Genomic DNA, 27,451 nt, shown 5'->3' with positions numbered 1-27,451 from the left:
TCATAGCATAAAACAAAACATCTGTTTGTTATTGTTACTAATTAAACTCAAGTCATTCCTAATGGGGTGCCCCCTAATGAGTTCCCCAAAATAAACAGGTTGCTCTGGTACCTATAGTGTTTTGTCAGCAGAAAGAGCCCTGAGCATCAGTCATTTCACATATTTATGGGCCTGTGCACAGCTGGGACTAATTACAAGGTCTGGTTGCTGGCTAAGGCCTCATGTACACTGCTGCTGCTAAATGGACATTTAGACCCCTTTCACAGTGGGCCATTTTTTAGGTGTTTTTTGGCTAAATATAGCGCCTTTAACCACTGGAGATCCGCGCTATAGCCGAATGACGGCTACAGCGCGGACCTGCTTTGCCGGGACGACGTCTATTGACGTCGCCCCATGCAGGAGTGGCCCCCTGAGGTGATCAGCGAGTCTGTGAGTCAGCCAATGACAGCTGATCATGTGACACAACAGAGCCCGTAATCGGCTATTTTTCCTCCTCGCGCTGACAGCGCGAGGAGAAAAAAAAAATAGCCGATCACCGGCGACCGTGAGAGGGACTTCAGTGCCGATCACCGGCGGCCGTGAGAGGGACTTCAGTCCCGATCATGGCCAGCTCATAAGTGACCACCTGCCCCCTGCCAGTGCCACCTAAATATTAAAAAAGTGCCACCCATCAGTGCCCACAGTGTCACCCATCAGTGCCCACACTGCTACCCATCAGTGCCCACAATCTGCCTCGACAACAGTGCTGCACCTCAGTACCACATATCCGTGCCCATCAGTGCCACCTATCAGAGCCACCTATCAGTGCCCATCAGTCCCATCTATCAGTGGTACCTATCAGTGCCCCTTAGTGCCACCCATCAGTGCCATCTTATCTGTGCCCAACTTTGCCCATCAGTGCCGCCTTATCTGTGCCCATCAGTACTGCCTTATCTACACCTATCGGTGCCACCTTATCTGTGCCTATTAGAGCCGCCTTAACTGTGCCTATCAGTGCCCACCAGTGCCGCCTCATCAGCGCATTTCAATGAAGGAGAAAAATGACCTGTTTGCAAAATTTTATAACAAACTATTAAACATGATTTTTTATTTTATTTTTATTTTGCATCTTTTTTTGTTTGTTTAGCAAAAAATAAAACTCCCAGCTGTAATTAAATACCACCAAAAGAAAGCTCTATTTGTGGGAAAAAATGATAAAAATTTCATTTGGGTACAGTGTTGTATGCCCGCGCAATTGTCATTCAAAGTGCATCAGTGCTGAAAGCTGAAAATTGGTCTGGGCAGGAGGGGGGTTTAAGTGCCTAGTAAGCAAGTGGTTAAAGCGCCTGAAAAACACCTCCCCTGAAGCCCGAGTGCTTTCACACTTAGGTGATGTGCTGGCAGGACATTAAAAAAAGTCCTGCAAGCAGCATCTTTGAAGCAGTGAAGGCGTGTATACACCGCTTCTTCCTATTGAAATTAATGGGCACTGCTGCTGAAGCGCCTGCAAAGTGGTTCAGCAGCGCTGTTGCACGGGGCATTTAACCCCTATGGCCGCTAACAGGGGTTAAAATCGCCTTGCTAATGGCAAAATAGCGCCACCAAAATTACGGTAAAGGGCCGCTAAAACTAGCAGTGTTTACCGTCAACACCCGCCCTCTCCAGTGTGGGAGCAGCCTTAGGAGATGTTGGGCATTTTTTTTTCAAGTGCTCCTGAACTCTTCTCTGTTATCTTATCAGTACATGTACACAGGGTCGTTTACAGTCATTTCTAGGCAGTAGAGTTTAGAGGCTTTTTTGGAACGCAAAAAAATGGGTTCAGAAGCTGAGTTTAGAGGCATTTCAAGCGCCAAACACTTCTAAGCATGGCTAAACGTGGTAAATCGTGTTTAGCCGCATTTCGTTTACAGGCGTTTTAATTTTTGGCTAGTTTGAAAAAATAAAAATAAAATAAAAAAAAACGCTTCTAAACGCAAACGTGGAAAAACACAGCTAAACACAGCATGTAAACATGGCAAAACTGGCGTTTTAAACATGGGTTACCATCTGTCAAGTTGAATTGTTCAGGAGAGGTTCTAAAAATGTACATGAAGCCTTAGATGTGGACTTCACAATGGAAGCTTTATTTTACTCAAAGCTTTACAAAGCCTTTGGATTACAGAAACCAGAGAAGAATATATTAAAATAGAATTGAACTCAGCTGTATATCCTTTTGGGCCCTCTGGAAGTATATACCATAAGGTGCTAGTATGCACCACTTATTTGCACATTAGGCAACGTACCTGTCAAACAAAGACCCTCCAGGTGCTTCCACCTTCTGGTCTTTCTGTAGAGTTCTCTCTGTTTGGCCGCTTGAATAGTCGAGCTACAATGACATCATTCCCACACCTGCGCACAGGAGTCATATCTTCGCGCCACAAAGCAGTGCCATAAATGTACACTGAGCTGTGTGTGCAAACAATATATATTTTCTGAAAGCAAAGGCCCGAGAAAAACATGCTGGTTTTTGCAGTTTTTTTTTATGTCACATGCTATTTTTTGGGAAAAAATACACTTTAATTTTAACACACAGAAACACGCTATAATACCCAATTGTTTGGTAAAATAAACCTAAAACGTGATGTTATGGCAAGCCAATGAATACCTAACATGTCACACTTTCATTTATATACGCCTGTGGAATGGCAACCAACTACGATATTTAAAAATCTCCATAGGCTACACTTTAAAAGCCTTTACAGGTTAATAGTTTAGAGTTGCAGATGTGGTCTGGTGTTAGAATTATTGCTCTCACTATGACATTTGTGGCGATGCCTCACATGTGGTGTGATCGCCATTCATATGTGTGCAGGGCCCTCATGCATTCACCTTTGCGTGTGAGTGCATGGGAATGGGGGGCACTTTAAATTAGTTTTTTTTTACTTTGTTGTTTAAATATTTTTTACACTGTCTTAGCAATAAAATTGATCACATTTTTTTTTATGTATTGGTGTCACTGGTCCCCAAAAAGAGTCACTCATTGTCAGATTTGTCCACCGCAATTTCTCAGTCCTGCTAAAAATCGCAGATCACTGCTATTGCTAGTAAAAACAATACAAATAAAAAGTACCTAAATATATCCCCTATTTTGTAGATGCTATAACTTTTGCGCAAACCAATCAATATATGCTTATTGCGATATTTTTATTTATTTTACAAAAAATATGTAGCAGAGTACATATTGGGCAAAAATGTATGAAGAAATTTGATTTGTTTTCTTTTTTTTTTATTGGAAATGTTTTATAGCAAAAAGTAAAAAACATTGTTTTTTATTTAAAATTTTCGGTCCTTTTTTTGTTTTTAGTGCAAAAAACAAAAACAAAGCACAGAGGCGATCAAATACCACCAAAAGAGAGCTCTATTTGTGGGAAAAAAAGGACCCCGTAATTGTCAGTTAAAGCAATGCAGTGCAAACAATGGCGTGGTCAGGAAGTGGGTAAAACCTTCTAGAGATGAAATGGTTAAATACCACAAAAAAAAAAAGCTCTATCTGTCTCAAAAAATAAAAATTGAATTTGGGTACAGCGTTGCATGACTGTGCAATTGTCAAACTGCAACAGTGCTGAAAGCTGAAGATTGACTTGGGCAATCTTCTTCTTGATTCTCTTTTCTCCATTTCCTCTTCTTTCTTAAGCACTATGACTATCAGTACTTGCTGGATGACAGGCTATCTCTAAATGGCCCGGGATACCCCTGTATTTTATACCTCTGTTATTATCGATATTCTTATACAAACAGAATACCTCATGTTTGTTACTTTCTGAGTCTGAGCATAAATTTTGGTATTGTTACTTTGCTATAATTTCCATTGGCCTTTGCTGTTTGTAACACTTTCAATGAATTAGTTTAAGCCAGGTTTCTGCACAGATGTCAATGCCAATGGAAATCACATCCTGAAATCGCCAAAAGTAGTACAGGGACTACGTTTGGAAATCGGGGCAGCACTGCAAAATGCGGCGTCGCACTGATTCGGACACCACATTTGCCGCCGATTTGACATGTCATTTTTCAAGCCAAATCGCATCAATGTGAGCCAGGGCTGAACATAAATAAGTCAGCAATGGCAGCCCACAAATTTCTGTCCCACTAATTCACGTTAAACATTATTTGACATGACTCTTTCCGCAATCTGTGCTTAAAGTGGATGTAAATCCTCTCTTATACCCAGTGAAGTGAACAGCCTCAGATGATACACAGAGATGAAACAAATCTCCCTACAAACGTTTTACATGTATATCTGCTGTCTTCAGCTTTATATATTCTTTAGAAAGTGCACATCCTGTTAGAGATTTTCTCTTCCTGTTCAGCACTGGGTATGGATTCTTGAGACAGCTAATTGGAGGAAAGGCACTTCCCCCCCCCCCCCCCCCCCCACATAGGCAGAGACTTGCAAAGCTGTGCCGTGACAAGACAAGCTCTCTCCTAATCTATTTAAAGCAACTTCCTTCCACACAAATTTCAGGTTGGTTTTATCTTGACTGTATCATGCTGATAACAGAACAACAATACAGCCCAGACACAGGACTCAGGGCTTTGGAGAGAGATAATAAAACACTGCAGATATATGTGCCTAGGTCGGATTTCATGAATCATGTTTACATCCACTTTAAGACTAGGCTCACACTAGATGCGGTGCAAATTCACAGAATTTGCTGCTGATTCAACACCGCATCTAAATTGCATCCTGTCCATGCAAACCGATTTTGGAGTGTATGTTAAGTTGATACCCCGAAATTGGTTTCCAAAACGCAGTGAACACCTATGTGATCCGATTCTGGTGCAGATTAAAACAGGTCCTGCACCAGTTCGGTGCGAATGCGGTACGATTTCAGCCCTAGAAATCCATGGCTCAAATCGCACCCCAGAAACACTGCATGTAATTCACACAGGAATGTGCTGCGATTCCTGTGCAAATTTCATGCGGTGTGTGAACCCAAGCTAAAGCTACTAGTAAGCAGGGTGAGAAAGGGCACATTTTATTATCTGTTCATCGGTCTTTTGCTTACAGTGTTTTTGCACTTTGTAACAAGTGGAGGCAGCCACTAAAGTCGCATTGGGGAAGTGCCCACGTGTCATAGTTTGTGCTGTACTGATACAGCCGGTCTTGTAAGCACTATGACTTTCACGGTTTCCGGTCGATATCTCTTTTTTTAAACTTGTAATACCTAAGAGCGAGACTACTGAAAAGTGAGTGGTTTTCACACAAAGCCACAGCTATCTTCGTGGTTAGTCATTCTAAGACTCCTGAATCTAAAGCGCACATTACCGTGTCTATTTAATTCACCACATTTACAGGAACATGTAAAAGTCCTCATATGTTTGGCAGAACCTAAGATTTTTGCCATTGTATATACAGTCTCTGTGCTGGTTGTGTGTGTTTTGTTTTGTTTTTGTTGTTTTTTTAATCACCTCAGCTCTGGAACGTTTTACCCCCTCATTGACCAGGGCATTTTTTGCTATTCAGCACTGTGCTACTTTATTGGTGATTGCAACACTGTACCCAACTGAAATCTACGTATTTTTTTTACAAAAATAGAGCTGTCTTCTGGTAGTATTTGATCACCACTGGGTCTTTTTATTTTTTGACAAATAAACAAAAAATGACCGAAAATTTTGGAAAAAAACAAAACGTATTTTCTGGTCTCTGTTCTAAAACATATGCAATAACTCCAAATGTATTCATAAATTTAGGCCAAATGTATTCTGCCCAAAAAAAATCCCAATATGTGTATATTGGTTTGTGTGAAAGTTAAAGCATCTACAAACTATGGTATATTTGTAAATTAAGCATCATTTACTGACGGCCTATCATTTCTTGAGGCCCTTAAAATGCCAGGATAGTGCAAATCCTCCCCAAATGACCCATTTTTGAAATTTAGACAGGCTGAGGTATTTAGTAAGAGGCATGGCGAGTTTTTTTTTTTTTATTATTTATTTTTTTTCCCCCACAATTTTTCTTTTTTTTCTTTTTTACACCAGTTCAGTACAGTGTGGCAATGACCAGGAACACTAACTGGTGAGAGTATGTTAAAAAAAAATAATACTTTCTTATTTTTTTAAACCTTTTTTTTTCTACTATTTTTTTAAGAGTAGTTCAGTGTCACCATAGTAACACTGTACTGCTCTGGGGGGTGATCAGGGATTTTCTTTTTTTGCTTGCTTTGATTGTAGCAGCAATGATTTGTACTGTCATGGGTTACATTCATAACAGATGTGATTACTAGTGATCTGTGATTAGCTACAGCTAATCACATGGCACATGGTGCTGTGATTGGCTCATATCTGTGGGCCAATGACCGTATAGGCAACACAACTGTTATGAAATAATTCATTCATAACAGCTTTGTTGACATTGTAATTATTTGATCGCATAACGATCCAATGGACAAAGCTCTGGGTTTGGGGCCACCACCTGGTTGGCAAGTGGTTAACCACTTTTGGACCACCCTCCATATATATACTGCAGCAGGGTGGCCTGGCTGCACAAAATCGCCTACCTGTAGGTGATTTTGTGCACACGATCTAGGGGGTGAGCACTCACTGCCGGAGCGCCGCTCCCGCTGTGATTGCACACAGAGGGAGCCAATCAACGGGTCTGGTGGCCGCGATGCACGCTGAGCGTTCTGAGGAAAGGCAGAACAGCGGTCTGCCTATTCAAACAAGGCAGATCGCTGTTCTGTCAGGGAGTAAAAGAGAAATCTTGTGTTTCACCTAAGCTAAAACAGGGATCTCTCTTTTCCTCTAGTGCAGCCACTCCCCCCCACAGTTAGAAAGCATTCCCTAGGAGTACACTTAACCGCTTGATGGCCCCTAGTGTTAACCCCTTCCCTGCCAGTGTCATTTATACAGTGACAGTGCTTACACTATATGTAGTGGAATACATATTGGCCTAAACTGATGAAGACATTTGATTTAAAAAAAAAAATTATTTTATTTTTTTATTGGGAATGTTTTTTAGCAGAAAGTATTAAAAATATTGTGTTTTTATTATCAAAATTATCGGTCTTTTTTTTGTTTATAGTGCAAAAAATGAAAACCCCAGAGGTGATCAAATACCACCAAAAGAAAGCTCTATGTGTGGGGAAAAAGGACATCAATTATACTTGAGTACAGTGTCTCGCAACCGCGCAATTGTCAGCTAAAGCAACGCGGTGCCGTATCTGAAAAAATGGCTTGGTCCGGAAGGGGGTAAAACCTTCCGAAGCTGAAGCGGTTAAAGTGATTATAAACGTTTTTGTGTGTGTGTGTTTTTTTTTGCTTTTTTTTTTACAATATGTTATAGTTACCTGCACTGTGCAAGGGTTTTGCACAGAGCTGGCTCGATCCTCCTCTTTCGGCATCCCCCCGTCGGACGCTCCTGGCTCCACAATACACACACACAGAGCTGGGTTCGTACCTGCCCCCATTCCCTTCTCACTGGCTATGGGGGTGGAGAGCTGCATACTGAAGGCTTTAAAGATAAAAAACCTTCAGGCTTCAGTACAACTTTCAACCCTTAAAGGGATGCTCTGAATGTAACCCCCATCATTTACTGGGAGTCGGGCCAGTTGAGAAGAAGCAGAAGTGTCAGCTGATTTGCCAAATACAGAGAGCGAAAAACTAGAGGAATGGCATGCCTCTTTTGCTTACGCATGTTGCAAGTAAACATTTTTCACAAAGAAGGTGGCATAGATACAAGCAACATTACAAAGACTCTATAAATATTTGCATAGATGTTTTTTTGTTTTTGGATGATCCCAACACATGCTTACAACTCTCCAAGAGTCTGCTGGCAGGTCCCCCCCCCCGGACACAGCCATTGCTTTCATGATAGCAAAGTAGTTATGTTTATTAATACAAGGACTCTTAACTGAATATACTTGAACGCAAGTCCTCAGCCAGAGGTATGTGTACCACAGGGGTTGCCTTTGAACGTAAAATAATCATATCAGTATAGAATCTTTGCAAATGACAAAAACCTAAATAAGACCTAAAAATTAATTTTAGTTCTATAAAAACCCCAAGAAAAGAGTTGGGGGGGGGGGGGGTGTATATAGTTATAAATGTCAGTAAGGTGTACACACCAGGGGAATTGTAAACTTCGGGAGATGTTTATTAATACATTCTCATCAGTTGCCCTTCATTATGTGCCACAGTTTAAAAATCTGTTGGAGATTTGGCACTGATTTATCATAATTGTTCTTTTCATGCAATAAATGTGTCTTGTCGCATTACGGTGCTTTTGTCGCATTGTATGAAAGCGTGACACTTTTTTTCAATTTGCCTTAACGATAAGAAAGTAGAAAAGCATTCACCCATTTTCAGATATATGCATTGTTTACAAAAGTGGTCCACATCACTTCATTATGTGACAGATGCAGCACTTGCCAAAAATGTCCAAAGACATTAGATAGTCAAGTATTGGTCGCAGACAATCGCAGAATAGGCACTCACAATCATTTAGATGCAAAAGGTAGAATATGATTTGTGGCTGATTTGCATGGTGTGATATAGAAACGATTGCAGAAAAAAAAAGACCAAGTGGCCCATTGAGTCCGCCCCACTTTTTGTTATATTTATACATCTTTTTGTTTTTATTTTTTTTTACTTTTTGTCTGAGTATAGATCTATGATTGTTTCAAGCATGTTTGAATCCACTTGCTGTTGACTTACTCACTACCTCTGCTAGTAGTCTATTCTAATAATGAACTACTCTTTCAGTAAAATAATACTTTCTAACATTAGTTTTGAACTTTCTTTCTGCTAGTTTGAGGTCATGTCTCCGTTTTCTTTATCTTGGCTTCATATGGAAAATCCTGAACCTTGTTAACCCCCTTGATGTATTTAAATATTTCAATTGTGTCTCCCCTTTCCCTTCTTTCCTCCAGACTGTACATATTACGTTCCTGAAGTCCCTCCTGATATGTTTTATTCCTGAATATATAGTGTAACTGCCTCCGTAAATACCCCCAATCTAATTTATAAAGTCTATATTAGAATACTCTCTTATTGTTTTATTTTTTTTACTTCACTGATTTGCAGCACGATGAAACCTGAGAAGACCATGACGCGTCTAACAAAGAGGCGACAAGCGGATACAAAAATCATTCAGTACCTTTGGACCTCTATAGAAGTCATCCGGAACCAGAAACAGATTGCCAATATTGATCGGATTACCAAGTAGGTTTAAGAAATGCTTTCAGTAGGTCTAATTAACTTATTAGTAATATTTGTCACAGTGAGATTTGTAGCCAGTGAAATGAATTTTACCAGCATTAATTAGTCTGTACACAAATATTTTAATATAAGGGGTTTTTAAAGCTGTACATTTTGATTGGTGCAGATGGTTTGGCATATATTCAACTAAATTAGTAAATGGAACTGAGAACTGACCTATATACTGTGAGTCTGTTTATTGCAGAACATGAGACAAGATTGCATGCATGCTGGTTGTTGGTAACATTTGAACAGAACCTTTGGGGTTCATTTACTAAGGACAATTAGCCTGTTCAATTTGCAAGGGAATTGTCCCTTAGCCTATGATTGTGGTGAAAATTCACTTTGCAAACAATACCCAGTCACATGCAAGTAAAAAAAAAAAAAAAAAGTGTTTTTGTTTAGATAATGGAGATGAGTAGGGCTTCATCCCATTCTTTATGTTAAGAGCTGGTTCACACTGCGGGCGATGCGAGGCGACACGACTCGCCTCGCCGCGCTCTCGCAAGTCGCCCCCGTTCTGTACAATGGAACCGTTCTGAGAGGAGCGACTCGAGTCGCTCCGACTCAGAAAAAAGGTTCCTGTACTACTTCTGGGCGACCTGGGGGCGACTTGCATTGACTTCTATACAGAAGTCATCTGCAAGTTGCCGCTGAGGTCGCGGCGAGGCAAGTCGGTGTCGCCTCGCATCGCCTCCAGTGTGAACCGGCCCTTAAGGGTCACTCAACTTCCTTGGAAGAAAAATAGCAAATAAAAAAAAAACATATAGCATGTACAATTGCGTCACAAGTCATATTGTATTTGAATGTTATTAAAAATGACCTTTCCTTTTCGATCTGCAGCATTGTAATTTTCTGTGGCTGTTCTGTACACGGAAAGTATACAGAACACCCCCCACCTCCTGATATGCGATTTTGTGCTTGTGTTATTGGCTCGCTGATTTTCCCAGAAGTGTGCAGTAAGATATAAGTCAGATTTCAGGCATCCCCTGCAACAGAAATGTCATTTTTTTGTAAGATACTCCCAATATGAAATCATATCTAAAGGCATGCAGGCCCTGCAACTTTCCTCATTAGACTTTTGCACGTGCAGCAGCTGGTTGATAATTAAGAAACCACTCCCATTAGATTTGCGTTGTACATGGACACAGAGAAACACACAGGGATTTCTTCAGAATAACAAAAGGTAGGAATCGGCAACAAAGTGTGTCAAGATCACCCAGAGGGGAATGTTTTTTTTTTTTTTAAGTGGATTTACTATTTAAAAACATTGTAAATCTTCCTACCAGCACGTGTTTTTACCTGCATAAGATTTCCATTGATCATGTCGTTTTATGTTGCCATATGATGTCCTGTACACAGTCTTTATAGTGGAGTTTGTGTTCAGACTTGATGCATGCAGCATGATACTGCACAGGTTAATGCATGGCCTCTATCTGTAGTCTGAGAACTGACATTTCCTGTAAAGAAACTACATATTCTACAATCTCTGGGTCTTTCAGTCTAGCACTGGTGCATTTGAGAGCTAAATGGCAATTATATCTGACACAGACACAAACAGGCAGAACAGTTACTGAGATCTCACCATGCTGGAATATGTGTTTACATGACATTATCACTCCCACGTTTGGAGGAAATGGCTAGACATGCACTAGACTCTGTGTGACGAGGAACATGAAGTTGCCTGTCCCTCTGGTGAATAGGGACAAGTCAACCGCAGCTTAAATTAATCAACCATGAAACTGCTGCAGTCAACTGCAGCCACAACATGTGAGCCCATCATTACAAGGCAAACAAACAACACAGGGAATATACCTACACTAATACCTAGTTAAAACAAAATCATTTGAAAGTGTAAAATGACTATTAAGCTAAAATTCCCTTGCAGTATGAACAGCATATTTTTGCCTTTAGTAAATCACCCCATGTCCCTGTTGCCAGTGAAATAATTTTCAGCAAAAGTGTGTTTACAAGTGATTTATTTAGTAGTTGATAGTAATTTATGTTTGTAGTGAACATTAAAAATAGTGCCCTCTTATTTCTATTCAACTCGTATGAATAAAATGGAACTGTAGAAGCGCCCACATATTATGGGTTAGTATGTTCCAAGCTTTCTATGATGTAGTAGTGCAGTGACGATTGTGTAATGTAGCGCTAAACCCTCCTCTCCTTGAGGCTGCATTCACACATGAGCGTTTCGTTTTCATGCAGAAAAACGCCCGTAATATGCCCAAAAAGAGGCTCATGTACCTTTTTGAGCTTCAGGCGTTTTTCTTCAGGTGACAAAACGCACAGATGTGAACAGGTACCATTGAAATGAATGGGATTTTGCTTGTTGAGCGTTTTACGGGCTGAAAATGCTCAGGCGTGAATGAAGCCTAACAGCCAAGGAAGCTGTCATTTTAGCCTTTGTTTGATCTACAGTTGCTATGGTGCTACACATGTGATTAGTTATGACACCAGCCATTTGATGGCTTGATAGTTCAGTCGAGAGCACAAGCAACCATTGCAGTTATAATTCACAGCATGCCTTGAATATAACTTTATTGGGAAACAATTAACTTGATGGGGTTAGTTCCACCTTAACTTTTGGACAGGTTTGCAGATTTGTTGGTAAGATTTAAAAAATTGACAGACCTGGAACATATCCACTAGTGCAGGGATATGCAATTAGCGGACCTCCAGCTATTGCACAACTACAAGTCCCATGATGCCTCTGCCTCTGGGTGTTATGCTTGTGGCTGTCAGTCTTTCTATGCTTCATGGAACTTGTAGTTCTGCAGCAGCTGGACGTCAGCTAATTGCATATCCCTGCACTAGTGGGTACTGGCTCTGATTGGACAGAACACTGCTTTAACTCAAGCTGTCAGTGTTTTATGATTTACTTTTCTCTGAATTTATAGTTCAATCTATTTTAGGTTTCCCACTGTAAGTACATTAACAGATATGCAACTTTAGACCTTTCTGAAGGCATGCAAAACCCCCCAAGCCCTGTTTTATTGCATGTGTCTGGTGGTTTTCCTCTTGAGGCAAGTTACTACTTGGTGACAGTGCTGTCTCGGTTGGCGTAATGGCCAGTTATTATGCAATAACTGGCCATACCGCCAACTGAGACACTACCTGGAGATACAATCAAGGTATCTGACTGGCATTCTATAAAAACCGTCCAACATGCGGCCCCATGTGTATGGGGCCGCATGTTGGACGGTTTTTATAGAATGCCAGTCACCTTGCAGGCACCTCTAGAGCAAGTTTCAGAGCATGTCCATTGTATTTTGGACTGTTTTATGCATTGACTATATTTCAGTTGATGCATCTTTTTTTTATTTTTAACATTACAGAGACTAAATAAGAGAAATGTAAAATACTGACAGCTGTGTCCTTGTTGGAAATATTTTACCCAAGTTCCCATCCCAGTGACTCCACAAGAAGTGGTGAGAAACCTGCCTAGTAGGGACATAGCAAGAAACATATGAGGGTTTTACATCTTCCCTTATCTGTCCAAAATAGAAAAGGGAAACGTTTTGACCGGCATTTCATTTTAAATCGCTGCATTTGTAAATTAATTTTTTATTGGAACTTGGTAGGATATTTTTGAGTTATTGGGAAGCTATATTGTTAGGTGTCATATGATACAAAGTAATGAGCAGTCCTTTGGCACCAAGTATCATTCGCTACCTTCTCCGCAGTCTCTTAGATAAAACTTGACGTAGTTCTTGGACACAAGCCATCCTGTTAAATGGTAATTTATTGTTTATTGATCACTTTTTACCCAAGAGCATGGTTTCAGCCTCATAATTGAAATATTTCTCTGCCAATGGAAGGATGTTCATTAAAGTTGAATTCGGCTCGGTTAGAAAATAAACCACTTTATGTGCTGTACCTCTCACAGGTCATCCAGTAAATTTCAGTAATAATCGAGGTGACATATTATACAGAGCAGACATTTCAGTTTCATGTCTAGAAAAACCACCAGAGAGATTATCTAGGGAGCTGCTGAACTCCAAGTTTTATTAAACTAGAAATGTAGTTTGCTCTGCTATTCTGTTAGACGTGTGTTGTACCCCTTTGTCTTTGAACTTTAAAATGCTGATAAAGACTAAGACCAAGCATTGCGTGGAAGGGTTGTCCTTTCATGCTTCTTTTGTGTCGCATGTTTTTCCTGTGCTTTATTTATTGTAATATTTCAGTGGAAATTTGGTTAAAAATGGAAGACCCCCTCCTTTTCTAACTAAAAGTATGTCTCTGCTAGATAGAAAATGATTGCAGTGAACATAAACGTTAAACGTTTTAAAAGCAATAGTCCTTAATTCTAATGGCTCATAACGTACCTGTTACTTCAAATATTAGTTAACAAAGCCTCTTCTATGGTCCACTACACAGTATAATGCAATTTATTTTGTTACAGGGCCCTGACTGTAAATATATATCTTAAAGTAATTGTAAAGGCAGAAGATTTTTTTTATCTTAATGCATTCTATGCATTAAGATGAAAAGCCTTCTGTGTGCAGCAAAACCACTGCACGGGGCAGGTAAGTATAACATAATTGTTTATTTTTAACTAGAAAAAGCGAAGACTTTACAATCGCTTTAAGCCTGGTACACACAAGTTTTTTTTCTGTCAACCCAGTGAGTTGGACAGGAAAAAACTGATGGGGGGAAAAAAAGAGCAGAGCTGCTGTACTAACAATCTAACATTGGTACATCAATCTCCCCCACTGAGGGGGATAGCCCCTTCTGCCAGAACAGGTCAGCGCTTTCAGCCATTTGCCAGCTTCTTTCGCACCAGCTCCCATACACACGGGCCGCATGTTGGACGTTTTTTATTGAATCAGCCAAAGTTGCCCGGAATTCGGCCCATGTGGGTGGGGCTTTAGACTGGCCAAGTGCCATTAGGACAATCCAGCCTGGCTAGTTGGCCAGTAAGCATGCACCCATTGGACACGCGAATGTTAGTTCCAGCCTGTCCTTCACTAGTAAGTTGCAGAGAGAATGTGCCCTTTTGTTGGGGCTTATAAGTGTAACAGGCTATAAAATACATATGGCTTGGCTACAGAAGAGAGCTCTACCTCAATTCTTGTCTTCCCTTCAGAGGAAATAATGTGACTAATGCCTTGACATCAGACAAAAAATAAAGAATATGTAAAGTGAACAGCTTTTTATACATCTTTTTTTTTGTGAGCGAGATGTTTCCAAATGGGAGCTGTCCAAATTTCAGCTCTATACAGTGCATCCGGAAAGTATTCACAGCTCTTCACTTCTTCCACATTTTGTTATGTTACAGCTAGAACTGCACGATTCTGGATAAAATGAGAATCGCAATATTTTTGCTTGGAATAGAGATCATGATTCTCGGCGTAACATCATCTTTCACATTATACAAAAAAATTGGACTAACTTTACTGTTTCGTTTTTTTTTTTTTTTTTTTAATTCGTTGAAGTATTTTTTCCTAAAAAATTGCTTTTGAAAGACCACTGCGCAAATACAGCATGACATAAAATATTGCAACAATCTCCATTTTATTCTCTAGAGTCTGTGCTAAAAAACAATATGTAATGTTTGGGAATTCTAAGTAATTTTCTAGCAAAAAATACACATTTTGTAGGCAACAAATGCCAAAAAAGATTTAGTCTTTAAGTGGTTAAACTGACCTCATTTACAGACTAAAGTTGATTCCTTTGATCTAAAATAACCGAGAGGTACATGGTTTCTCTTTAGATAAACCTTTGCCAGCTGAGTTTTTTTTTTTCTTTTGACAGCTCTGCTCAGCTCTGCACTTGTTTATAATGAATCGGGGAAATGCTGTATTAAGATTGTGAGGGGCAGTTGAATCGCGATAACAATTTTTTAACGATTAATTGTGAAGCTCTAGTTACAGCCTTATTCCAAACTGGATTAAATTCATTATTTTCCTCAAAATTCTACAAACAATACAATATAATGACAACATGAAAGACGTTTGAAATCTTTGCAAATTTATTAAAAATTAAAAAAATCACATGTACATAAGTATTCACAGCCTTTGCCATGTCACTCAAAATTGAGTTCAGGTGCATTTTGTTTCCACTGATCATCTTTGAGAAGTTTCTACAACTTGATTGGAGTCCAACTGTAGTAAATTCAGTTGATCGGACATGATTTGGAAAGGGCACACACCTGTCTTTATAAGATCCCACCGTTAACAGTGCATGTCAGAGCACAAACCAAGCCATGACGTCCAAGGAATTGTCTGTAGACCTCCGAGACAGGATTGTATCGACGCACAGATCTAGGGAAGGGTACAGAAACATTTCTGCAGCATTGAAGCTCTCAATGAGAACAGTGGCCTCCATCATCCATAAATGGAAGAGGTTTGGAACCACCAGGACTCTTCGGGCCGCCTGGGCAAACTGAGCAATTGGGGGGAGAAGGGCCTTAGTCAGGGAGGTGACCAACAACCCGATGGTCACTCTGACAGAGCTCCAGCATTTCTCTGTGGAGAAAGGAGAACATTCCAGAAAAACAACCATCTCTGCAGCACTCCACCAATCAGGCCTGTGTAATGAGTGACCAGACAGAAGCCACTCCTCAGTAAAAGGCTCATGACAGCCCATCTGGAGTTTGCCAAAAGACACCTAAAGGATTCTGACCATGGGAAATAAAATTCTCTGGTCTGATAAAACAAAGATTGAACTCTTTGGCCTGAATGGCAAGCGTCATGTCTGGAGGAAACCAGTCACTGCTCATCAACTGGCCAATACCATCCCTAGAGTGAAGAATGGTTGTGGCAGCATCATGTTGTGGGGATGTTTTCCAGCGGCAAGAACTGGGAGACTCGTCAGGATCAAGGGAAAGATGGATGGGGCAATGTACAGAGACATCCTTGGTGAAAACATGCTCCAGGGTGCTCTGGACCTCAGACTGGGGCAAAGGTTCATCTTTCAACAGGACAACTATCCTAAGCACACATCCAGTGGCTACTGGACAACTCTGGGATTGTGCTTGAGTGGCCCAGCCAGAGCCCAGACTTGAACCTGATTGAACATCTCTGGAGAGATCTGAAAATGTCTGTGCACCAACACTCCCCATCCAACCTGATGGTGCTTGAGATGTCCTGCTAAGAAGAATGGGAAAAACTCTCCAAAAATAGGTGTGCCAAGCTTGTAGCATCATACTCATAAAGACTTGAGGCTGTAATTGGTGCCAAAGGTGCCTCAACAAAGTATTGAAAAAAGGCTGTGAATACTTTTGTAATTGTGATGTGATTTTTTTTTTAAAGAAATTTGCAAAGATTTCAAACAAACTTCGTTCACGTTATCATTTTGGAGTATTGTTTGTAGAATTTTGAGAAAAATAATGAATGTAATACATTTTGGAATAAGGCTGTAAGATAACAAAATGTGGGAAAAGTGAAGTGCTGTGAATACTTTCTGGATGCACTGTATGACAATGTAATTTTCAGTACAGAGCTGCTGCAGTTTACAACAAGAAAATAAATTGCAAGTGAACCTAAATAATTCTTGTTTAAAATATATAAGTGAACAATACTATTCGTATGACATGGTTGTTTTTAAATAAACACAAAATTCGAACATACCCCTAATGATGGTCGCAACCACAACCCCATGGCCCCATATTGGAAGTATCTGTGTCTGTATGAGTGTGTGTTTTTTACAAAAATTAGCTTGACTATCACTTTAAAGGAGTAAGGGCTGTTACAATTTTATATAGTTTAATACTGAATGCTGCATTTTAGTGGGATGTCTATTATGGAAGGAAATAGCGTACACAAAACTTAGCATTCTTTATTGTGTGTTTACCAGGTACATGACCCGGGTCCATGGTATGCATCCGAAGGAGATCACAAGGCAGCTTAGTCTTGCGGTTAAGGATGGACTAATAGTGGAGACACTAACAGTGGGGTGCAAGGGGTCAAAAGCTGGAATTGAACAGGAGGGTTACTGGTTACCAGGGGATGAAATCGTAAGTAGTAATTCTAAAATATTTTCCCTTTTATTGATATGTTCTTAATAACAAAATAAAGTGCTTTGTGTTCCATGATCCTGGGAGATATTTAGGAAAGGATAACAAGAAACTGAGGAAAATGTCACAGTTTGTATTTATTTGTATGATTGTGCCACTCTTTTGTTTGCTGCTGTAAAATCTCTATGTAGTGTGTGTGTGTGTGTGTGTGTGTGTGTGTGTTTATCTATAGCATGTTACTTTCACATAATAAGTGCAGAGAGCAGTTATATTCTGATGGACTCCTAGTAGCCAACCAGATTATTTAGCTTGTACAGTGCCTTGAAAAATTCCACAATTTGTCATGTTACGACCAAAAATTTCAATGTATTGTATTGGGATTTTATGTGATAGACCAACACAATTGTCAAGTGGAGGGAAAATGATAAATGGTGTTCAAAATTTTTTACAAATAAATATAAGTGTGGTGTGCATTTGTATTCAGCCCCCCTGAGTCAATACTGTAGAACCACCTTTCTCTGCAATTACAGCTGCAAGTCATTTTCGGTATGTTTCTACCAGCTTTGTACATCTAGAGTGTAATTTTTGCCCATTCTTCTTTGAAAAATAGCTCAAGCTCTGTCAGATTGGAAGGAGAGCGTCTGTAAACAGCAATTTTCAAGTCTTGCCACAGATTTGAGATCGAAACCATTCCATTGTAGTTCTGGCTGTATGTGTTGTCCTGCTGGAAGGTGAACCTCCACCCCAGTCTCAAGTCTTCTGCAGACTCTAACAGGTTTTCTTCTAAGATTGCCCTGTATTTGGCTCCATCCATTTTCCTGTCAGCTCTGACCAGTTTCCCTGTCCCTGCTTAAGAAAATTACCTCCACAACATGATGCTGCTACCACCATGTTTCACGGTGGGGATGGTGTGTTCAGGGTGACGTGCAGTGTTCTTTTGCCACGCATGTGTCTCCCACATGGCTTCTTGCAAACTGTAAATGAGACTTCTTATGGCTTTCTTTCAGCAATGGATTTCTTCTTGCCACAGTTCCATAAAGGCCAGATTTGTGGAGTGCTTGACTAATAGTTGTCCTGTGTACAGATTCTCCCACCTGAGCTGTGGATCTCTGCAGCTCCTCCAGAGTTACCATGGGCTTCTTGGCTGCTTCTCTTATTAATGCTCTCCTTGCCCAGCCTGTCAATTTAGTTGGATGGCCAAGTCTTGGTAGGTTTGCAGTTATGCCATACTCTTTCCATTTTCGGGTGATGGATTGAAAAGTACTCTGTGAGATGTTCAAAGCTTGGGATCTTTTTTATAATCTAACCCTGCCTTAAACTTCTCCACAACTTTATCCCCAACCTGTCTGGTGTGTTCCTTGGCCTTCATGATGCTATTTGTTTAGTGAGATTCTCTAAGAAACCTCTGAGGGCTTCACAGAACAGCTGTATTTATACTGAGATTAAATTACACATAGGTGGACTTTATTTACTAATTAGGTGACTTCTGAAGGCAATTGGTTCCACTAGATTTTGGTTAGGGGTTTTAGAGCAATGGGGGGCTGAATACAAATGCACGCCACACTTTTCAGATATTTATTTGTAAAAAAAAATGGAAAACCATTTATCATTTTCCTTCCACTTTACAATTATGTGCCACTTTTGTGTTGTTCTATCACATAACAACCCCATAACATACTCTTACGTTTTTGGTTGCAACATGGCAAAATGTGGAAAATTTCAAGGGGTATGAATGCTTTTTCAAGGCACTGTAGTATGCTTAGAAAAATCGCCGCTCTGCCTGTCCAGTCTATGTTAACATGTGAGATAACCTCAGCCTTACACCACTCCTCAAGCCACACCCCCTGACATGTTTTGCCCCACCCATCGGGGCTTAGTCATAGAGGTAAGGGGCAGAAGCAGAACAGAAGAACTTATGCATCATTGGCCATGAAGATGAGCACTGCTAAAAAGTAATTGGCAGTTATTCATCTCAATTGTGTTTTCTGTGTCAATCCTGTTACCCCAAGATAAACATGGAAACAGGGGTGTAGCTATGGCATGCATGTATGTTTAGACACAAGTTGTTCTCATAAATAGTACTTCTGCAGCTCAGTCTTTATTGATTATCTGTATCTTATTTAATGAATGTGCCATTGCTTATAGGAGAGTTTCTGCTATAGGCCATTGTGATACATTCATTTTGAAGAAAAAGCCATGTGAAGACTAAATTCTATTTTATGGTAACAATAAATGGCAGCTAGTCAGTAGGAAGATTCAGACTGAAGTATGTCCGCTGTAGCTGTCAAAATGTCCAAACTCGTGAATAAGATATAATAATAATTATCGTTGGTGGAGGGTGAAAAAAATGAGAAGTTAGCCCCAGTGGACCAGAACTATTTTTGCATTTCTTCTATGGGTCTTTTGATTTGACAATAACTATGTCTGTTGTCTATGCAATCTGTAATAAAAAAAAGTGAAAAAACATTACATTTTTTATGTTGCTGTGGATAAACAGTATAAATGTTTTATTTATTTTTTTAGCCTTTCAAGCAACATTCGAATTCTGGTTCAAAGCATTGCAAGTTATTTGCAAATTAAATAAAGGCTTTTTTATTTTACTTTTGCACCTTTTTTTTAAGGCAAAATAAATAAGTATATATAATTAATGGTATTTGCACACAAGCTTCTAGCTAGCTACAATTTTGACAGCTGGGAATTGCTGTGAAGAGGGGAGGGGGCAGCGGGGCGAAAGGACAGAGCACTTCATATGCCTTGTGTAATACAATGATGTTTTTTTTGGGCATGTGTAGCATGTCCAGTGTCAAGAAAGGGTTTATAGCATAAAACACAGTGGACAATTAAAAAGAACCTAATCCTCCCCAGGGTAAAATATGCACATTTCCCCTCTTGAGTGCCCTCCCCTAAGGCCCCTTTCTCACTGGGGTGTTTTTCAGGCGCTACAGCGCTAAAAATAGCGCCTGTATAGCGCCTGAAAAAATCTTGCCCCTTTCACTCCAGTGTGAAAGCCGGAGTGGTGCGTTAGCAGAATGATGAAAAAAAAGTCCTGCTACCCGCATCTTTGGAGCGGTGAAGGAGCGGTGTATTCACCGCTCCTAAACCGTTCCTACCCATTGAAATCAATGAGGCAGCGCGGCTATACTGCTGGCAAAGCGCCTCTGTGGTTTTAACCCTTTTTCGGCCGCTAGCGGGGTTTAAAACCGCCCTGCTAGCGGCCGCATACTGCCGCTAAAACAGTACTAAAAATACCGCCGCTTTACCTCCGACGCCGCTCCCGCCCCAGTGTGAAAGGGGCCTTACTATGCAAGATCTGCACTCCTTCTCATTGTCTACCAGTGCCATAAACATCCCTTAAATCAAAGCAGAACCGTGTAGCTCACTCAAACAGCATACTAATCAAGTATTATAGAAGCCACAGTCTGGAAACACAGTACATTTTATAATATAGAAAATAACTTTTAGATCTCTTAAAATATAACATATGCCCCATTATTGAAACAAAAAAGCACTTCAATTCTCTCTTGATGAGTCATTTTCCACCCCTAACATCCTGAGAACCAGCAGGGCCCTACACCTCAGCTTGGAATGGCACCTTTAAGTACAAACCTGTTCATTGTGAGTGTGATCCATTATATTTCATATTATAACTTACTGTGTTCACAGATCTCTCTTTCTGTATCTGCTTAGTTCATTTGGAACAAACGTGCTTACCTAAAAATGTCCCTTCAAAAAGTTCAGCGTTAAAAAGTCCTAGCTACACAAACCCATAACTAAACTCAAAATGCACAGATAAAAACATATATGTGAAATGACTTACCTGCTAAAGGTTTTCTAAATCTGTCTTGTAAGGCTTAAAGTGTTTGTAAAAGTCTCATTTTTTTTCCAGTAAAAATAACAAACCTGTTATCCTTTCCTGCTCTGTTGCTGTGTTTTTGCACAGGGTAGCCCCAATCCTCTTCTTCTCAGGTCCCTCTTCTGTACTTCTGGCCCCTCCTTCCAGAGTTCTGTGTATGAAGGAACTAAAATAATAAATGGCCGCACTCTGTATTCTATCAAAATGATTTTATTCAGAACATCCCAAAGTGTTGACAGAAGGCTGGTAGATGCATTTCACACACTCCAAGTGTGCTTGATCATTATGATTAAGCACACTTGGAGTGTGTGAAATGCATCTACCAGCCTTCTGTCAACACTTTGGGATGTTCTGAATAAAATCATTTTGATAGAATACAGAGTGCGGCCATTTATTATTTTGATTATATGCGGAGGCAAGCCGAGGCAGGCACCTGTCCAGATCCTCAGGCTTTCAAAATCTCACCTGAAGCAGCGAGTCGTCTTGTTTGCATATGAAGGAACTACAAGTCCCGACATCCTTTGCGGCTGTCGGCATGTCGTTTTCAATGAATTACCATGGCACTGTTGGAGCGATGTGGTAGTTCATTGAGTCTTCCTGCCAGTATAAAACTACCTGGCTGTATGATGTGCAGCCAGACAGCTCACATTGACAATCTGCAGGAGACCTGCATGGCATCAGCAATCTGCTGCTCACTGGTGCAATGCTTTCCAGGGCCCTGAAAAGAAAAAATAGTAAATGCACATATTTTTACCTTTTTTTTTTTTTTTCCATTCAAGCATTTTTATAGCACGGATCACTGTATAAATGTCATTGGTCCCAAAAAAGTGTCCAACCTGTACGCCGCTATGTCGTAGTCCCACTAAAAATGGCTGATCACCTCCATTACTAGTTAAAAAAAAAAAAAATTATAATAAAAATGCCATAAATCTCTCCCCTATTTTGTAGACGCTATAACTTTTGTGCTATCCAATCAATATACGCTTATTGCGGTTTTTTTTGTTTTATTACTAAAAATATGTAGAAGAATACATATCGGCCTAAACTGATGAAGAAATTGTAGTTTTTTAAAATTCATAAATTTATTATAGCAAAAAATAAGAAACTTTTTTTATTTTTATTTTTTATTTTTTTTAAATTGTCAGTAGTTTTTTGTTTAACACAAAAAATGAAATCCTCAGAGGTGTTCAAATACCACCAAAAGAAAGTTCTAGTTGTGGGGAAAAAAGGACATCCATTTTGTTTGAGTCCAGCGTCTCACGGCCATGCAATTGTCAGTTAAATGATGCAGTGCTGTATCGCAAAAAATGGCCTGGTCATTAAGGGGGGAAATCTTACAGCTTGATTGCTAATCTACCCGCACCCTCCTGATGGGATGCCATCACACTTACAGCATTCTTTAACCCTTCTGTCTTTCCTGTCATGAAATAGAACCCAGTTGGCTCCACAGTTCTCAGAGAGTTCTCTATTAGCAGAGACCTCCGAGAATAAAATGGCTTTTGTTGCAATATCTTATGTCACACTGTATTTGCGCAGCGGTCTTTCAAAAGCAATTTTTTGGGGAAAAAATACACTTCAATGAATAAAAAAACAAAAAAAAAAAACTAAAGAGTAAAGTTAGCCAAATAATTTTTTTGTATAATGTGAAAGATGATGATACACAGAGAATTGTGAGGGAATCGTGATCTTTATTCTAAGCAAAAAAATTGTGACTCATTTTATTCAGAATCGCGCAGCTCTAACTGTGGGTGTGTGCTGTTGTGTCACTGTGTTTACAGAGCCTGCCTTCTGACCTATAGGGGTGTTGAAAGGAGGAGTTTCAGGAGATGGAATCAGTACAGGAATCACTGCTTGCAGAGAGCAATGTACCATGGGATATGTAGTCTTTAGAAATTAAGAGTATACAGCAAAAGAGAAGCCGCAAAGCATGCAGGGAATCCAGGAAGTTGTGGAAAGAGATGGCAGCAGACAAGCAGCACTCACATTATGAAAGGAGATTTTTTTATATAAGCTTATCTTGGATTATCAAATATGGCAATTGTATTTCTATTACTATGCTGATGTTATAAAATGAAAGTTTAAGCTGTGACCATAAATTTGCTTCCATTATAAAGCCAAGTTTACAGTGTGCTTTCCCCTAATCTAGTTGACATGTCTGAAGTGTTAAACCAGTTCCTAATTGATATATATGTAAATAGGCAAGCAGCTGAAATGTATGCAGCTGGAATATGTCACCACCTACCTAGTATCTGGGCTGGGCTCTACATAAACAGGATAGACCCATTTTACAGGCACACACTAACTTACATTCACACTGGCACAGATCTGCTGAACAGGCAAGGTAATTGTTTTCTGCATCATGTTTTAAAATCAGATTTAGGCCTCATTCACATGGACACCCATGCGTTTAGCTTTTCAAAGTGCAGGATACGTAATCTGGAAAGTATAAACAGCTATTATGCCTCCCACATCACTTTTTCCTGCAATTAGTAATTTTTTTTTTTAAAGCTGGTTTAGCCGCTATTACACTCTTTAATCAGATCTGGGCACAGAGAATTCTGTTCTCTCTAGACACAGCTAAACTGACTGCAACTAAATGCAGGTAAACACTCAGTGTGAATGAGACCATTGAGGAAATGATTACGTGCATTTATTTGCATTTAGAAAGCTTCTATTTGTTTCTCATTGTAATGGGAATGTTAAAGTGAACCTGCGCTTTATCCATGCAGGGAAAGCACTAGTTTGCTTTAACACATTGATTGTAAGCAGAACTCCAGGCAAATGAAAAGTAAACACCATTTGTTCCACAACTGTTCTGTTTAATTTGAATACTAAAAGTTTAATGACCTAATATCTATGCAGCCAGGGAAGCAAGGAGGAGATTCTGCTGTGTGAGCTAGTATGAGTCCATTGTATTGCACACAGGTTTATTGGTGCAGGACAGGGAGGTGTGTTGGAGCTTACTGGATGGGCTACATGGAGGACCTCACTAATGTGGGGATTCTCAGTCTTCGCCCAGAGAAGGTAAGGACATAACACAGGGAATGCTGTGTTAGTATGCAGTGGTGTGCGGAAATGTATGAACCACGAGAGTGGTTGGACAGAGTTACAGGTACTTTGACGGGGAATATAAGAGTTCACATGTGTATTTCAAATATATTGTATAAGATATATTTGGTTCATAACTGGATGAATGTTTAGGGCTCAGGAAGCTTATTGCATCTTCACAGACACTTTATAGCAGATCCAAATTGGTGCTCTGGGTTGCACAAAAATAAAACTGCCAGCTCCAGACAGATGCACAGTATCATCCATGCAAGGTTAGTCCAGTGATCTCTCCCCCGCTGAGCTGTATTCTGATGCCCCCTCACCCGCCAGAACACCCCAGACAGTGCTCTCTGCCATTGGCTGAGAGAGCTGATTGGAATCCGGTCGAATGCTAGTTTTCCAGCATGCACGACATACACAGAGACAGAATGTCAGACTTTTTTATTTTGTTTATTTTTAACCGGCAAATGTCTCTTGACATTCTGCCCATGCGCATGGGCTTTAGGCTGCTATCAAAATAAAGTGGTTAAAACCACCATAAAGTGACTATATAAACAATTACTGCGCTATTAAAGTCATTAAAATACGACTAAAACAGAACTGTCTGGTCTTTTCTAAGTGTTCTTATATCAGTAAAATCTTGCAAAATGAATGAATAAAAAAGTAGTCAAATCTCCAACAAAACCAGCACAGTGTGTGTGTCCAAGTAAATGCTCAGGAAATCTTCCAAATAACCATCTCCAAAAGTGTATAAATCACTGAGAACGAAAGAAAATCTCAAATTCACTGGAACAGGAATAGAGAGGAAATCTTCCAATGGTAGAACTAGTCCTGAGATCCAGGGACCCCCTGACTTTAAAGGGATTTAATCTCACTTCCTTTTTTAGCTATGTGACATGGGGTAAAGTGAAATCTCCCAAATAGGACATAGATGGGGAAAAAAAACTGACGGGGTTATAACCTTCTCTTTATCCAAAATGAAGAAAAAGTTTTGGCTTACAGTTCTTCTTTAATGTATATTTGTTTATGTGCTGTCACAATATTTTCTGTGCTTTTATGTGCTATTGTTCTTGAAGTACTTTCTCTTACTTCCCATCTGGTTTCTTTACAATCCTCTCCCCTTTCACACACTCACTAATAATTAGCTCCTTATTCCCTTCTTCCTCATTATGTCTATGCACTGTATGCTGAGTGTGATGCAATACAATGGGTGTATGTCTAATGAGTGATTTGAATATATATATATATATATATATATATATATATATATATATATATATATATATATATAATATGATGTTTGTCTGACAAGTGATTGAAAATTATACACTGGGTCAAAATATGTGGAAGACTATGGAAATATGTTTGGAAATTGCCTAATTTTTGTTTTAAATGTAATGCTTGTCACAAACAGACTGCATTTCAGGTTTTATCTGTCAGATCAAAAACGTTATCAGATTTGAGGATTAGTGAATGGGATAGGATTCAGTCTTGGAGCAATAGTTAAAGTGGATGTAAATCCTCACGTATATCTAGTGAAGTGAACAGCCTCAGATGATACACAGTGATTAAACAAAAAAATTTGTTATTTTTTTAAAAAAATTGAGGGATTTTTTTATAGTAAAAAGTAAGAAATATTGTCTTTTTTTTTTTATCATCCACAAAAAATGCACAAGTGATCAAATGCCATCAAAAGAAAGCTCTATTTGTAGGAAAAAAAAGGCCGCCAATTTGGGTACAGCATTGCATGACTGCGCAATTGCCAGTTAAGGCGATACAGTGCCAAATTGTAAAAAGTGTTCTGGTCAGCAAGGGGGTAAAATCTTCTGGAGCTGAAATGGTTAAGCTGACATGGTTGGACTTGAGGACTTACTAAAAGGGAATTCTCGGGCATTGTTCCCTATGCTGAGCTCCAAAGGGATGAAGCTAAGAGCAAAATAATACTGGGAGTATGCTATAGGTCCCTTAACCTGAGGGAAGAGGGGGAGACGGACTTCCTATCACAATTTGGATTAACAGCAAGCATGGGAAGTGTTATCATAATGGGGGATTTTAATTATCCAGCCGTAGACTAGGCAGAGGGAACCATGCATTCACCTAAGGCTTGCCAGTTTCTAAATGTCTTGCAGGACAATTTCATGGGTCAGATGGTAGACGCACAAACTAGAAATAAAGCGTTACTAGATCTACTGATTACCAACAATACAGACCTGAGCATAATAAATAAGGGCATTAGCCAGTGTATTAAATTGGGTAATACATTTATTAGAGCAAACAAAAGTCCTGGATGGCTTAACTCCAATGTAAAAATGCATATAAAAACAAAAGGAAAGGCCTTCAAAAAATACAAGCTTGAGGGATCTTCGTCAGCATTCAGACTTTATCAAGAATGCAACAAGAAATGTAAGGGTGCAGTTAGGATGGCTAAAATAGAACACAAAAGACACATAGTAGAGGAGAGCAAAATAAAATCCCTATAAATTCTTTAAGTATGTAAACCGTAAAAAAGGGAGTACAGACCATATTGGCCCCACAAAGAATGAGAAAGGACATCTGGTTACAAAGGATGGGAGATAGCATAGGTATTGAATGTATTCTTCTCCTCAGTCTTTACAAGGGAATCGGTGGGTTCAGTAACCAAAACTGCAGTGTTTATCCTGGTGACACATCACAGGAAGCACCCTAGTGGCTAATAAAGGACAGAATTAGACTTGGGGACCTTAACATTATTCACCAGGACCGGATGGCTTGCACCTGAGGGTACTTGGGGAACTCAGTTAAGTAATTGCCAGACCATTGTTCCTAATTTTTACTGATAGTCTACTGACTGGAATGGTACCAGTGGATTGGAGAAAAGCCAGTATTAAAAAAAGGGCCCAAAATACATCCCTGGGAATTACAGACCAGTTAGCCCAACCTCAATAGTATCCAAGCTTTTGGAGGGGATGATAAGGGAATATATACAAGATTTTAGTAATAAAAACTGTATCATTAGCAGTTATCAGCATGGATTAATGAAGAATTGTTCTTACCAAACCAATCTATTAACCTTCTATGAGGAGGTGAGCTGCCATCTAGATAAAGGAAGGCCTGTAGACGTGATATATCTGGATTTTGCAAAAGCATTTGACACAGTTCCCTATAAACGTTTACTGTACAAAATAAGGTCTGTTGGCATGGACCATAGGGTGAGTACATGAATTGAAAACTGGCTACAAGGGCAAGTTCAGAGGGTGGTGATAAATGGGGATTACTCTGAATGGTCAGGGGTGGGTAGTGGGGTCCCCCAGGGTTCTGTGCTGGGACCAATCCTATTTAATTTGTTCATAAATGACCTGGAGGATGGGGTAAACAGTTCAATCTCTGTATTTGTG

The 27,451-nt window shown here is 39.7% G+C and overlaps 1 protein-coding gene across 5 annotated transcripts in view; it reads left to right on the top strand.

The window, feature by feature from the left end:
- Nucleotides 1-27,451, top strand: part of ZMYND11 (zinc finger MYND-type containing 11) — a 145,916-nt gene that overhangs the window by 51,456 nt on the left and 67,009 nt on the right. For 4 of the 5 annotated variants that reach the window (XM_077491131.1, XM_077491130.1, XM_077491129.1 and 1 more), the window contains 2 exons: nt 9,040-9,177; nt 17,017-17,176. In XM_077491131.1, the coding sequence (XP_077347257.1) occupies nt 9,044-9,177; nt 17,017-17,176 (294 nt within the window). In that variant the 5' untranslated portion in view covers nt 9,040-9,043. Of the gene's footprint in view, nt 1-9,036; nt 9,178-17,016; nt 17,177-27,451 lie in introns of those variants that run through there. The other variant, XM_077491133.1, reaches the window with a different exon arrangement.

The sequence above is a fragment of the Lithobates pipiens genome, unplaced genomic scaffold (genome assembly GCF_037356315.1).
Source record: "Lithobates pipiens isolate NorthernLeopardFrog02 unplaced genomic scaffold, aLitPip1_a1.2 Scaffold_19, whole genome shotgun sequence".
Lineage (NCBI taxonomy): Eukaryota > Metazoa > Chordata > Amphibia > Anura > Ranidae > Lithobates > Lithobates pipiens.
The sequence above is the reverse complement of the archived record's forward strand: the minus strand, read 5'-3'. Positions and strand labels throughout refer to the sequence as shown.